The 14628-nt window shown below is 46.3% G+C and overlaps 1 protein-coding gene across 1 annotated transcript in view; it reads left to right on the forward strand.

Moving 5' to 3' along the window:
* Positions 1–13568, forward strand: part of Nos (Nitric oxide synthase) — a 446097-nt gene extending 432529 nt beyond the window's left edge. Inside the window, exon 26 of the mRNA XM_065451990.1 lies at positions 508–13568. Within this exon, the coding sequence (XP_065308062.1) occupies positions 508–612 (105 nt within the window). The 3' untranslated portion in view covers positions 613–13568. The remainder of the gene's footprint in view (positions 1–507) is intronic.
* The last annotated feature ends 1060 nt before the right edge of the window (positions 13569–14628 follow it).

Raw genomic sequence — 14628 nt, forward strand, 5'->3', positions numbered from 1 at the left:
TCTTCTTTTGGCTCCAGTTAGCTATACATACGTATTTGAATAATCGCCAGATGCTATATCTCTTGTCTTCAATAATATTTGTATGGAAGATACGGCAGAAACGTAAGGTTAGAAATGCTGCGACGTCAATCTTCTTGGGCAAACAGTACATGTTTCCCACTCATGTACTATGTACAGTGATACATTTGCGAACAGAGGAGCGCGTTTTTCTTCTTTTTTTTTTCTGCGGCCAAGCGAAAAGCAATGTCGCTGAGATGTACGGCCAACGTTGACGTGCCACAAGCGGTGTCTATGACACATCAGAGTTGTTCGTGCATCTTCGCGCCTTGTTGCTTTCCGCTGGGTTGCGCAAAAAGCACGCGCTATGCTGTACATGGTACGTTGACATCCTTGTGCGCTTGTATTTCGTTGGTTGCGTGTGTTAGTTTAGCGTTATCCAACTCAGTTCACAGCAGCAGTCACATACAATGTATGCTGATACCATTGCGTGCACGGCGTGGGGTGCAGGAGGAGAACCGCATCCACGAGGACATCTTCGGCGTCACCCTGCGCACCGAGGAAGCAACGAGAAAAAGTCGGGAGGACGCCAAGCGGAGGAGCACCCACAAGTGACACCCGCTGGCCGGCCTGCCCGACTCCTTTGGCTCGCTCACTTTCTCCAGGATCAGGGCCCTCCTCACCAACTGCACTTCGCCGGGACACGCGAAATGACGACACCTGTCACCGCCGCCACCGGTGGGGGCGGGACTAGTGTGCGCAACCTCTTTCCTCCTCCCCGTCCTCCTTCCATGCCGCGCTTGCCCGTGCTGCGCTAAGCGTGCCGATTGTCCCGACGGTGCAACCTTGTCCTGCAGCCGACTGACTCTTTTTATGGGGACAGTCTCTATTCAGGGCACGTGATGCTCAAACGCGCTTGACTCTCTTGTTTTTTTTTGGTTTTTTTTTTGCACAGTTGTAGCATCGCTTCTGCGGATGACGTGAACACGGGGCTCCGGGACACGGGGCCACATCTGCCGGAAACGCGTTTAGCCGAAATTTTGCTTCGCAGTTGGCACCGTTACATGCGCTTCCGCTTGCTTCCAGACAGTGATGCATCGAAATTACAGTTCTAAAATGAATTCATTCAACAGACGCTCACAAGATATCGCCGACAGCTGGGAGGCTCGCGGCAATGTCTTTTGCTGGCCGAGACACGGTGAAAGTATAACACCCCTACGTATGATTAGACCGCCTTCACTGCAATTACTCGTCAGTTCCGACGGCGAAACGCCCACTCTACAACTCACTTGAATAGAAGGGAAGGACACTCAATGGAATATCATGGTTGCAGAAATTTTCGTACTGCTGATTGCAATGACAGTCCATTACAATGCAACGTTATCAGTAATAACACGTATTGCGTGTGCTATTTGTTCGTCTACAGGATATAGTTGCACCGTCCGAGCAGTCGTACGTGGTGTAGCGTGATTCTAGCATGTTCCCAATCTTCCTGTACCCGCGATCTGCTCAAGAACACCTAGAGCACATCGAGCATGTACGCATCACTATGCTATGTCATGTGGTAACACGCACCGTCACGCACGCATCGACGTGCGTAACAGTGTGTGTCGTGTGTAATACACTGTGATGTTTCGCCCACGTATAGTTACGCAGAAGGAAACCCAGGGCACAGGGATCCACAGGGTTATGTTGGCACGGTGCGTAGATACGCGCCTCAAGAAGGGAAAGCTGGTGCATAGCGATATGTTTAGCAATGATCCAACCTACCAAACCCACTGTCTCCGAGATCAGTGTTTGTATTATACACGCAACCAACACGGGAAGAGTTGCAGCTCGTCTTTTCGTGTATTCGGGTCCCGCTCATCTGGAGCGAACTTTCCAAGTCTGATGCGCTGGCCAAGTCGGTCACAAGTCCGTGTACCGCCACATACTGCTCATTGATAAGTAAGATATTCTTTTTCTTTTTCGCCTTCTTCCTTTTCGGTAGATATGTGTACATATGGGCGCTAACCGGAAGCGGACAAAGTAACCGCCACTGTGCAAGAGCTCCGATTCAGTGCGAGCCACTGAGTGGCCCATTCTTAAACGTTATCCTGCTGAACAAAAGATGGCAGCCACTGCATCTCAACTGCAAAGAGAGCACAGCATAATCTACGTACTTGGGCGCCCTCAGTATGGGCGTGCATGCAAATGAGCATCGGCACGCTAAACTGGACTTGGTAGTCGTAGAAGAACACGTTTATTCGAGAAACGAATAGTCTTTCTACGTCGATTCGGGAAATCGCGTAAGTTTACTTCCGCAAAATAAAACTTTGTAAGTCAACTAACGCAAAAGGTTCACAAAGGCACCAGGTTAAAACTGGTCTCCCTGTGCTTTCCCATGCATTTAGTAATTGTGCAGTGGTATGCGTGCATAAGTGCGACATAAAGCTGTACGTGAATGTTTTCTTCCTATCTGAACCTTTGGCTGGAGGAAAAGTCTAAGGCAACGACTCGCAGCTCCGAGTACACTTCAACACCTTGTCAGTGCCACATGATCTACCCGTCTTGGTTTTACCAGGAACTTTTGCGCAGGGCTCGGCAGCCATTGTGCCAACAAACGCTAACAACAAACGCTAACACGCGCGTTCAAAGCTTATTAAGAGACCAATGTACCAGCCTATGTTTTACCATGTCTGGTCATCTACGCCAGTCCTTCTCTAAATACTTCACATTTCGTAGTGCTACTGTGAAGACTGCGCTTATACAGTATTTCGTGTTCAACCGTTCCCCGTTAAGATTAAAACATAGTGTCAGAACATAAAAGCAAAACAAATGTTTTATCTTTCTATGCGCTAATAATATTCAGTCTTTGTGGGACCGATCCTAAGAAAATACCATACGGTGCCGAGTTAACTATGTTTCGAATGAAAAAAAAAAACACTCCACAATTTACAAAATACTTGAGCTTCAGTGGAGGCTGCAGCGCCCAGTTGGAAATTTTTTGCACTTGTACCACAACCACAGCTCAAGAAATCTCAAACATTGCTGTTCCGGCTTGCTCTGTCTCTCTCCATAATTATTTGTAGTTGCTAAAATGCATTTGTGCGCAGTATTGTACAAGAAAAATTAACGGTGCTCCGCAACGGAAACCCGCCGAAGTCATCGTGTCTCCGAAGCATTAGACAAAGACTGCGTGCGCTAAGCCTTAGAACCATATCCAAGAACTAAGTGGCCGTGTCAGCTCGCCTATACGGAAATATGTTAGACAGCGCCTACAACGCAGCTACATAAAGCCTGCAACAGCGATCGCGCATAACGTGCTCAAGTGTGCGCCTGCCAATAGGTCGCAGGTTGCGACCATGCCGGCTGCACCGAATGCTGGGGCTTATGAACGCGCGCTCTCTTTTATCATAAGCCACAGACCACGTGCTCCGCCTGCGCACCGCACCCGAACCCAACATGCTCGTTCATGGCCTTGGCCCCGTTATCTCTTGCGAGTGTGGAGCCGCATTCCTCAGTCACTTATCTACAAGGAGCACTTTGCACGTCAGGGAGAGATTGTGAGGCAGCGGTATGTCAACAACGAGATTTGATAATGAGAAGGGGAAAGGAAAAACGAAAGTAGAAGAAGAGGAAGAAGCAGAAGAAGCCCAAGTTCCCCTGTCACAGCTACGTCATGCGTCGTTCGTCATCTGTCTTTGCGTGAGCGTTGCGATTCACGTGATTTGAAGTTGCGTAGTAAAGTCACCCTAGGGCGGCAATGTCTCAGGATCGTTTCCGGTGTTCCTAACGATTTAGCCGTGAGGCTATAGGCAGCCTTGGGTTCATTGTGTGCGGTGATCTGGGTATTCTGGAAACCTCTGCCCGCAGGAGAAAAGTCTCATCAGAATGTGGGTTCCGGTTGTTTCGTCAGCTGCAAATATTTGCTTAGACTATTTTATGCACTCCGCGTCCATGCGTGACCACGTGATAGCTGCCGGTGGCGGCAGTTGACAGTCGGACGACTATACACTCAAGTTTGTCCGTTCAAAAAGTTTGTACCACAACGCGCAATGAGAACCACTAAGAGGTGGACAGGCTACATGAACCAGATTCAATTTGGGATGAAATATGAAAGCGCTGCGAAGCTTTGTTTCGAGGAAGAGCCAAACTACACATGTGGTCGAAAGAGCGTGTCAGTAATGTCCTGGGCATAAGTGTAGCTTCGGCTTCGCACCGACCGTGGTATTCTCACTACAGTTCTAAGTGCCACAGCTTACAAGAACCTGTAGGTACGCCAAATGGGCATTTGAAAGTTCGAGGTTCCTATCAAAGGATGCATGCCAGAATGATGTGCCACACTAATTCGCCACCGTTTCGACAGCAGCATTTGAATTTTGTCCTGGCGTGCACGGAGTTGCAGTCGATGACGAAGAAAAGTTATTTCTTCAAAACTTCGGCGCACTCTGGAGCCCTCCTTCGGTTTGACTTCCCCGTTCTACCGTTGACTGACAACGTCGCCCGCGACACCATTGTCACTGCGTCGAGGTTAAGATCCGCCGAGTGCAAGTAGGTCACGAAAGCGCTTACATGCATGTCTCAACGACCGGACAGCCCCAGTTGAGTCCCGGTTAATACGCCCGGAGTTCTCTCGCAAAGGCAGGCCAACGTGAGGACAACCCGGACGTATCTAGACCGGCCTTTTTCTCTTCGCTTCGTCATCGTTACTGTTTGTTTCGTCGGTTGCAACCCGTACACACACACTGCACCCTCAGAGATGCAAAGGCTAATAACGGATGCAAAAAAAAGACCCCTGAGGCGCTCGACGGGGGTGGGCGGGGTCGCACGCACTACAATGCCTGTCGTGTTTAGACGAGCGCCTTGACACGCCGCTCGCGCAACGGCCTTCGAGGCCCTAATTGTGACGTCCCGAGACAATTCAGGCGCGACGCACGCTTCTCTATCACGCGACTAAAACTCTGCGTGCACGCCCCCTACATACCCACGTGACCGCGTGTACACCATACGGAGCAGCCTGCTGCGCTAATGCGCACTACCGTATACACAAGTGCTCCCATTCTTTTCTTGTTTTGTTTTTTTTTTGTCTACATGTGCCAGTGCCTATCCCTCCATGTCCACTTCCCCGCGTATATACGTACTTCTCAAGCCCACGCCGCCCGCCTCTGTATAAGCTCTGTGTCAGCCGCCGAGTCCGAGGGCACGTTGTTAACCGTCGCGCGCAAGCGCCGTGCTTTCTGCAATCCAATTGCCGCGCACCCCGTGTATAAACGTCGCTTGTATAAAGCGTTTTCTCCCCCTCCTTTTCTCCCGCTTGCTCGAAAGCGGCAGCCTTCGCCGTCGCCGGTTTAAAAGAGCCCCGTTCGTTTCGCAACGTTGTGAGGGAGCTTTGCGTGTGCCTGTGTAACGGTTGCCCAGGGGATAAAGTGAAAGAAGGAGGCATGGAGAGAGGGAAATAAGTAGAGAGAGAGAGAGTTGTTATAGTTTCTTGTGCTCCGTTCAGAGGTGCAGCATTTTACAGAGCATTTATGTGTACAAAAGAGTTTCGCTCGATGTCTCACCCGCGACGCGCATAACCCCTGTCCTCCCTCAACCCTTTCAGCCCAAGCGTTTGCTTAAATGTTTCTTCGAGATAACGTTCGCACCTTCTCGCGTTTCATGCAGGAGGCTCTGCTGAATGAAGCGCAGACGTCACTGCTTTGGCGTAGAGAGTCTGCCTACCACTGTCGCTGGGCGGTGAAAGTATTTCTTATTATTGCGTCATCTCTGGCAGAAACTGGGTTAGGACTAAGAACGTCAAATGAATCTTGCATGCGGCTACACACCGTTGCATCTGAGGTAATCAATTAGTGTCTTGTTGCCTGGTGATAATATGGGGTAATCAGGATGGGTTACCGTTGATAGTGAAGGAAGAAAGCGTCTGTCGTTGTTATAGCTCCCGGCCATCTCACGGATATCATGTTGCTAGGATTCTTAGCGTTCTAGTTCATGATACTTAAGTCGGAGATCACGGCGTTTGGGGTTGTAAGCTGCTTTTAGCATGGAAGGAGGCTGCGATACGAGATACAGGGCATCTACGCGCGAAACGGTGACGTCCGTGCAGCACAAAAGAGGTGAACTACGGGTGAGAGTATTTTTGATCGTTCTTTGCGCATCCTTATGCGATTGCAGATCTGTGCGGAAGAAAAAAAAAGGAAGAAACAAGAGAGGTATAGGTGGAGAGTTCAGAGACCCTATCGTGCGCAAGTGAGCGTTCCAGAGTTTCTTTCTTTTTCGTGTTCTTCAGTGTGCGACTACCAGTGTGTAACTATCAGAGCGTGCTATCATGACCATCTCGAGGTTTCCCCCCAGTCTTGTGTTTTCTGGCGAGTGTGTTTTTTCCGAGACGCTATAGCATTTGTGGCTGCCGCCAGTATATACCTCCGCCACTGTTCTACACTATATCTCTGCCAGTCACTTCTAGCGCCGCCTGCGCGCTGTATTCTCCAGGCATTTGTACATAGCGGAACTATCTAACTGAGGTTGCCGAGCTCCACAAGTTTGCCAGCAAATAACGTAAGGCATATAACGCGTGAAATGCTCCTATACTGTGACCATGACCGCGCACTTGAAGGATCATGAAAGTGCTAGCAATCCTCGAACTGCGTGACCCGCTCTAAGCGACAGCTCACGTGGTTGATCCGAATAGAGGGCATGCTCGGGAGCTGGAGCACGATAACTGACCACGATACGGTGAAAGGCGAGACACGCTGTTAACGGTGAAAGAGGAGTTGCTGGCGCTTTCCTAATTCTCAAGAGTGCAGAGCGTCAACTCCCCGGCCTTCGGGCACGAATGTCGACCTCGTCGTAACTGCGAGGTTTTTCCAGCTCAAATACCTTCTATTTCTCCGCATCTTCCAACGCATCAGCGCTGCCAAATAGTCAGCTTCCTTCATTACATTTTAACCTTAATTTAAGCGTTTGATAGCTCGCTAGCCTGAAAGGTCTTATTTTTCTTCCTCCGTTCAAGAAGGGGGGGAGGGGGTGAGGATAAATGCTGCTACTTCTAGATAACTCTGTTTTCGCATCATTCAGGCGGTTAGTGGTAGCTTGCAGCTCGTTTTAATGCTGAATGGTAATTCATTCGTGTTTGGAACATTTAGACGCTGGCTTCTCGTATATAGGAAATTATTATTGACAACAAAGTGATATGGTAAAAAAATTACGACAACTGGGCCGCAGCTCGAACGCACCAGGAGACACGCGAAGAAAATTCAGTGCGTTTTCTCTCTGTTTCCTTTAGAACTAATGCGTTTGAGCGTCGTCCATGTAAAGATTTAGCAGCGGTGTGCGCTGCTGTCCCACTCCGCGCACGATGTCGTAAGCGGCAACCACATGAAGCGCATATTCAGCGTATTGTCGGCGTCACGCGGCGTCGGCGCGTCCATATCGAATTGCGCGGTGACTGCAGCTTTAGTTCATGTGGTTATCGAATAATTTTTGTACCGCGAGGTACGCGTTCGGACCTATTTTAAAACCACTGCGGTCATCACTCATTTCGAAATGCACGCGACGGTGCCGAGCAATGGGACGTCAAAAATGCGGAGAGCACGCGCTCTATGCGGTCACAAGCATCAAAATTATGTGCGTAAAAACCATTCGACTACCCGTACGATTTGTCGTAGCCACATGACATCCAACAACAGTCTAGCATGTTTTCTTTTTTTTAAAGCAGTCCTGGACAAGTTTCCAAACCGTGAACAGCAATTTTCCCAACGTGTCCGGTAGATCGGGCTGTTTTGACGTGCATATGTTTGCCACCTTATATTTAAATTACTGTGCTCAAATCCTTGAGCAGATCAAATATGCGTTCCTATATTCGCGCACTACATTCTGGGGCAATGATAGAAAAGCTACAGGGGCGGAGCTTCTGCACATGTATTACTGGGCAAAGTAGTTTGCAAAGCAGTTTGACATAACTTTCGGTTTCTTGGAATAGATACTGAATCAGCGTAACTGCCACGGTTTCGCAATTGCCCAAACACGGAAGAGAAGACCAGAAGAATGTATTAAGTTTAACATTCAGTTGTCTATGTTGTCTTATTTTGTTGTTGTAAGTAGGATGCTTATGTTTTCTGTGTCCCCAGGTGGAAACTAACGCGGGTGAGAATGTGGGACTTTTCTCAGGAGTGCTCTTTCTTACGTAGTTTTTCATTCAGTGCCACAGAAACCCCTACCCTATTTGCAGCCTGGATACCTATATATACCGGTTTGCTTCTGTTCATGCTATATTGTGGCATGCTATGCACTAAGCATACAGGAGCGCTAGTTGCTTCAAAACGGTTAGGAATATGGCGTCGAAGAGTAAGTGTGATGAATAAGTGCGCCGACCGAACGCCCAGTTAATTCGTTTTCGCGTCATTCAGCTCAGTTGTTTGTGTTTGTACAAAATTACATTATTGCTAGCAAGAATAGCCAAGAGCGACTCTTTGCGAAATGTTCACGGCAGTAGTATTGTTTCGTTGGGCCCCTAGTAGGACTCACGTACTTTGCTTATTCCGCTGCCTTGTGATATCTATCATTTGATCTTCAACATAACCACGTCTTGCTGCCAATAACGAACATCAAAGCGAAAGTACTCTTCTGATAACTGTTTTTTTTTTAAGCTGGAAAAATGAAGTGACAGGCTGGCAATTTTGCTTCTGTGAGATTAATGTGACCTTCTCTTTGAGACTTGAAAAGCACCCATGGCAAGAGCATATTCACTTTCTTCATTCTTTTTTTTTTACGTTGATCGTAGAGCAGAGCTATGACGTCGCAACAGTTACCTTCATCTTTCGTTAGAGACTCGCAATGTTCCGTTCGCCGTATGCACTATTTATCGTCATATCCTTACACTAAAACATTCTTCATTTTTTTACTGTGTTATTTATTCTATTTCAAAATATAAATGCAGTGACCTCTTATATTGAAATGCGACGTAGATAAGGAGAGATGATTGCCATGTTAAGCAATGCTACAGGAACATTTCATTTTCTTTTTCTCCGAAAAGTTAATTTTAGGTTCCTTTTTTAACTCTTGCACGTTTGCAAATATAATCTTTACTTTGATTTGCCTCAGAGTCAGTTTGAGAGTATACTGGGGCGTAAAACTTGAAGAGGGAAAGAACGACTGCGATATTTTCAGAAGTAGTCACACGAGAATCCTATCTGCTTTGTTAGCGACATTTCTACTTAATTTTCTTTCTTATTGTACTGCGCAGTCTGTAGTTTATTGAGGAATACTTAGCTTTTCGGGTAAATAGACTAAATTTAAGTGCCTTTCTCTACTTAACCTAGCATATTTAGTGAGCTGTTAAAGCCATATTAAAGGCATTTACGGAGGCAGCTTTTGCTTCAGCTTTGTTACATAGTCTACGTTGCTGTTGCTAGCTTTAGACATGAAAGAAAAGTTCGATCTTGACGAGATATCAAGCTGTATATCTTAATCTGCTTTCTTGCTTCTTTTTAAACATTGTGTTTAGGTTGTACTGGGACGTGTCTTGGCAAATGTTTATCATGCTAATATTTCCATCACTTTAGAAGCCAGCGACCAGCTGTATATCTGAATCGATTTTGTTGCTTGGCTTGCTAATCTTTTTATGCGGTAGTCTGGTACGCAAGGGATATTTAGCTCGGCGAATGTTTTTACCAAGCTAAACTTTATAACTTTCAGGAAGCAGACTACGAGCTCTATACCTGAATCTACTTCGTTGCTTTGTTTGCTTCGTTGCTTATGCTGTACGTACAGTTGGACATGCAAGGGACATTGAGCTCGGCAAATGTTTTAACATGCTAAACTTTCCAACGTTTTCGAAGCAGACGACAAAAAGAAAGAAGCCGACCAGTCCCAGTGCCTGAACACAAGGACACAATAGCACGTCACAATGACCGAAAAAGAAAACAAAAATAATAAATACATTTGCCTGTAGACATCGGCACTTGTGACCTGTTAATAAACTGCGTTTTGTTACGAATAGATGTCAAGATGCATGGCAAGGGAGACAATAATATCCAGGTTTTATCATATCTATTTGCAGTTTTGTTCCTCTTTATCTTTTTGCTTGCTTTTATCTTCTTTTTTCATAACACTTCGGTGCTAATCCTGGCTTAGGTGGTCACACTATGCGGGATTTTGCAGTCTCGCACGTTCAGGAAAACAAGCGAGTATATACGTGACGTCACATGCGCCATATTGTTGTCCTACTCACAGCTTCCACTGTGCTGTTGCTGGAGATACGGGAATCGAAACAGCGCCTCACTTTTCGCAGTGCTGCAGCTATACAACAAAGAACACGGTGGCCTCGATGACGTCACTGTATATACATAACGCCTTATATTCACCCGTTTGTTCGTTGCCGCCACGTTGCTTCTATAGATTCTGCTGCACCTCTTCGGACCCTATAGGCACGCCATAATTTTCGGACTAATACGCTCAGCCAATCTGGACATTAACAAATGTGTCACAAATCTTAGTTATGCTTTTCTTTTTGACCTTGCCGTGGAAAAAACTTGCAGTTTCTTTATTCCATAAAATTATGAAGCATTGCTTTCTTTTTTACTTCTTTGGTGCAGCAGCCGTTTTTACTGAAATGACTTGAAGTGCACCGAAAGGAGTGGAAAATATTTAATCAAACATGGACGCAGTTCCTCAAGAAAATTTATTTTTTTCGCTTGAGCGAACTGCCTCCTCCACAACGGGCAGTTGCATCTCACTGTGATCTGTGGAAATCTGTGAAGCTTGTTGATTGTTCACGGGGTCTCCATATTGTAAGGTTCTCGAACAAGTTGAAACAGCCGTCAAACGCACATTGAACGCTTGAAGTTCGTCGAAGTTTAGCTATTTAAATATTCTTTTTTGTTAAATTTTCGTGTTGCTTCGTTGTTGTGAGACTTGTTACGCGGTATCCATCATTGATTGATGAAGGCTGATACCTCTTTCCAGAAACGCATTTCCACGAACGCCGAAGACATACCCATTTAATGTTTGGTCCGGCGTCAGTATTCTCCTGTCTCGATGAAGAAGCATGACATTTATTTTCACGACCATGTTTCCAGCCTTGTAATTGAGTTTATGTGATGAGCTGGTACTGTTTTGCATTTTTCGGAAACGTCTATTGTAAACTACTATTCAGCCACACTTTCTTTTTTTAACTACATTTATTCGTTATTTTTTTGAAGCCCACATGTGTTTACAAAGCAGCCTTTATTAACGTTCGTCAAGCTCGCTATGGACCTGCACCCCGGCGGGGTGAAGTCTTATTAACAAGTGTATTGAGCACTGCGTGTAATAAACTTGTCGACATGTGAAGTTAATCAATTAGCGGCTGTTTCCCCTTAATAGACCTCCACTTCTGATGCCCGCATCATTAAATGTGATGCCAGGTTCATGCTTTTTTTCTCGAAGTGATGTTGCTACGCCTTTCAGGGAGCGGCTAAACAACGCATCTTCTGTGTACGCTTTCATTTATTGCTTGTTCCCATTTCCTGTATTCAAGGGACACCAAAGGCAAATGGCAAGGGATACTATAGACTGGTCAACTGCCTTCTTGAAATCTGCTGGCGATGTTTGTCGGCTACAAAAGAGGAAGTTGGCCGATTAGCGAAAAAAAATAAGAGCGAACTTTCCTCTTCCGATTGCTCGTCTATGTCGTAATAACGTTTACGTGAACGTTTAACGTCACGGATTTAGCGGTATTCTCTTGGAGATGTTATTTCTTGCTTTTCTTCAATAAAACCCCATAATAAATGCCGCCAGGCAGATTAAAGAAAAAGAAATATCGAGCGTACAGTGGCGCTGCTATTTTTCTGATATCGAGTATTCGACTAGTCCCTTGCAGTGTTCATAACCTGTGACGTCACAGAAATCTGTTCATCTTGCATCTAATGTACTGCAGCGTCAAGTACCGTCTTTCACTTTTACACCGTCTTTCTGTTACGCTGACCGTCTCCTCAGGGCAAACAGGGCACATATGCGCTATTTCATAAAAGCGTAATCTGCAAGCCTTACGTCTTGCTTTCATATTCACCTTCGGCGAATATGAAGGCAGTCAGTAGGACGGCCGCAACGTTCGCTACATGTGGTTGCACATGGGAGCGTCACTGGCCACACGAAATCAACGTATTCGGGACCCCTGCTATCCGTCGCTGCCATTTTTTTTTTATCAGGCATAAGCCCCGGCAGAACGAGAGAGGCAGCCGATGCAGAATGGTACACGCAATGCCCAACTGCAAGCTTCCTTGTGTGATCTGAAAACGGAGCTGTTCATGCAGGATGCAGTGCATGTAACGCGACCGTAATTGATGAACGGCTACTCGACATGTTCGCTTCATGCGGTCCTCTCGCGAGACGTCTCGATGAAGGGGCGAGATTGATCGATGAGGTAAGGATGATACATAACTGGAGCATGCGAGCGTCGTGAGAGCTCTGCGCCCATTTCGTTGTCATTCAAAGAAATGCGATATTAGGACGTGACTGCGCAGCGACGCTCTTAAACAGAAACCGCTGCATAAGTGAGCTCTATTTTCCGATCAATCAGTGGTTAGGAGTGGCGCTTTCTGGGTGCCTAGCTACGTTTCCCGGGACATAGACTTCTAACGCTTTATCGCTGAAAAAATGAAACGACCTGCCCCTTGTTAATATAATAAATAAGAGACTAAAAGAAACACTTAATAAGTTTAGGCTTATATGGACAGGCTTTTTTTTCAAACGCCTATCCCCCCTCTTTGGAACGAAAATTGTGATTACTATTATCAAGACAAATGAAGGCCAAATTTTGCTTACTGAATCTCACGATTTATCGCGGTGCTGGTGACGTCAGTGCGGCGCCGCGGTCTTTATTGTGAGCTCGCATATTTTCGGCGTTTCCGCGGAGAAAAATGTTTCCGAAATTTCTTAGGTTGAGTGCGTGGGGTGCGTACTTTCGAACCCAGTGTAATCCTTCTTCGTTTATAAGCGCTTGACTGACACCTACTAGACTCTCTCAAAAATCCTGACGTCACGATGAGGTGGTGAGGGAATTCCAACATGGTGGCGCCACCCACCTTTCGACTCTGCGCCTGTTTCTGGTTTATAAAGACAATCCGACCACGATAGGAGTTGCCTATTTGGTGTCCCATTAAATGTATAAGTCTGCCAGTCTATAGCCTAACCCGTATATTTTCCTTCGGTGTCTCTTTGAAGACGGTGTTGCCAAGTGGTGCGTCGGCTTACCTCAGTGTTGTGCAGGTGGTCGCTACGAGACACGTTTGTTGAGACGTTGGCCTTTGAACCTTCTTCCCTTGCCTGTACAGAGCCGCACGTGACAATGTTTCGGACCTTCCAAGATTTTATCTCGGCTCGGTATATCTGTGGACAAACTGTATATCGATCAACCATCGCCTGTATCACGGCTTTGGTTGTTGTTTCTTCTTTTCTTTCTCTTGTTACTAATATGCGATAACCAAGTGTAAGAAATGTAGCCGCGGCTTCCTATACATATTACTACAAAAAAAAGAATTATACATACATCTATAAATACTATACATATTATACATAAATCTACACATGAATAAAATATCTTTCCTTCTGTATGTCGATTGTGTGGGCTCATTTACTTGACCTCTTATCGGCGTGCCGCGCCTGGCTGTGGACGTCGCACTTTCATTTCAACTTCAACTTTATTAGTTCTTATAGCATACACTAGAAATACCTATGTGGCAAATCCTGTTCTTGTGTTTAAGCTAGTGAGCTATAGCACTGACCCCTTGTATCGCTCGCCCAAATATTGCATTTCCAGTCGCTAACGCATCCACAAGCCATGACAGTTCAAACACAAAACAACAGATTGTCGTGAACTCGCCGGGGGGGGGGGGGGGGGGGCAGGCTCAGCAAGGGGGAAGAAAGAAAGTCGGATAGTAACTGCAAACTGCATGCAGGTCAAGTGACCCTACTACACAATGGCTTGCCTCACGATCAGGCATATTTTCAGGCATAGGATCAGGCATAGGTTTTCGCGATCAGGCATATTATTTGTCGGTGAGGACACAGTGCGACTTAGGCCAAAACTGGAAAACAGAAGACACTGCACTTGCGCTGAAAATCGGCTGTATTGCACTGCTGACTCGCCCTTTCATGCGCACAAGACTGCCAGGTCAAGAAAACGCGTCTCAATAGCTCTGCGCTCTCACCGAGTGTCACCTAACTTGCCCGACTCATGGGTTTCATTTTATTCAGCAATGTTGAGTTTGAAGGGTAGAAATAAGCGGCGAAGTTAATTATTTGAATTATGTTACTTACAAGACTTAACTATACAATATAATTTTTCCTTTGCAACGCGGTATTTTTGTCTTGCTTCCCATCAATGTGCGCCATTTTTCAACCTTATTGAGCCCAGTGTGAGCAACAGTAACTCTGTAGCTCTGTCTGAAATCCGTTCTAGCGCACCTCGACACTAGACCATTGTCCCTCGACACAATTTTCACATGCCGCCGACAAAAGGCATAGCAGGTGAAGGCGACGAAGGGACTACTTCGGTTTTTGAAAGATACGGGATTGGACAAGCGGCTGTGACAGTGATATCACGTACCATGCCAGATTGATGGACTCTAACGGACGATGTGTGTGTGCTGTGCTATGTGCTCTCTTTCTCTT

Source organism: Dermacentor albipictus, chromosome 2 (assembly GCF_038994185.2).
Source record: "Dermacentor albipictus isolate Rhodes 1998 colony chromosome 2, USDA_Dalb.pri_finalv2, whole genome shotgun sequence".
Taxonomy (NCBI): domain Eukaryota; kingdom Metazoa; phylum Arthropoda; class Arachnida; order Ixodida; family Ixodidae; genus Dermacentor; species Dermacentor albipictus.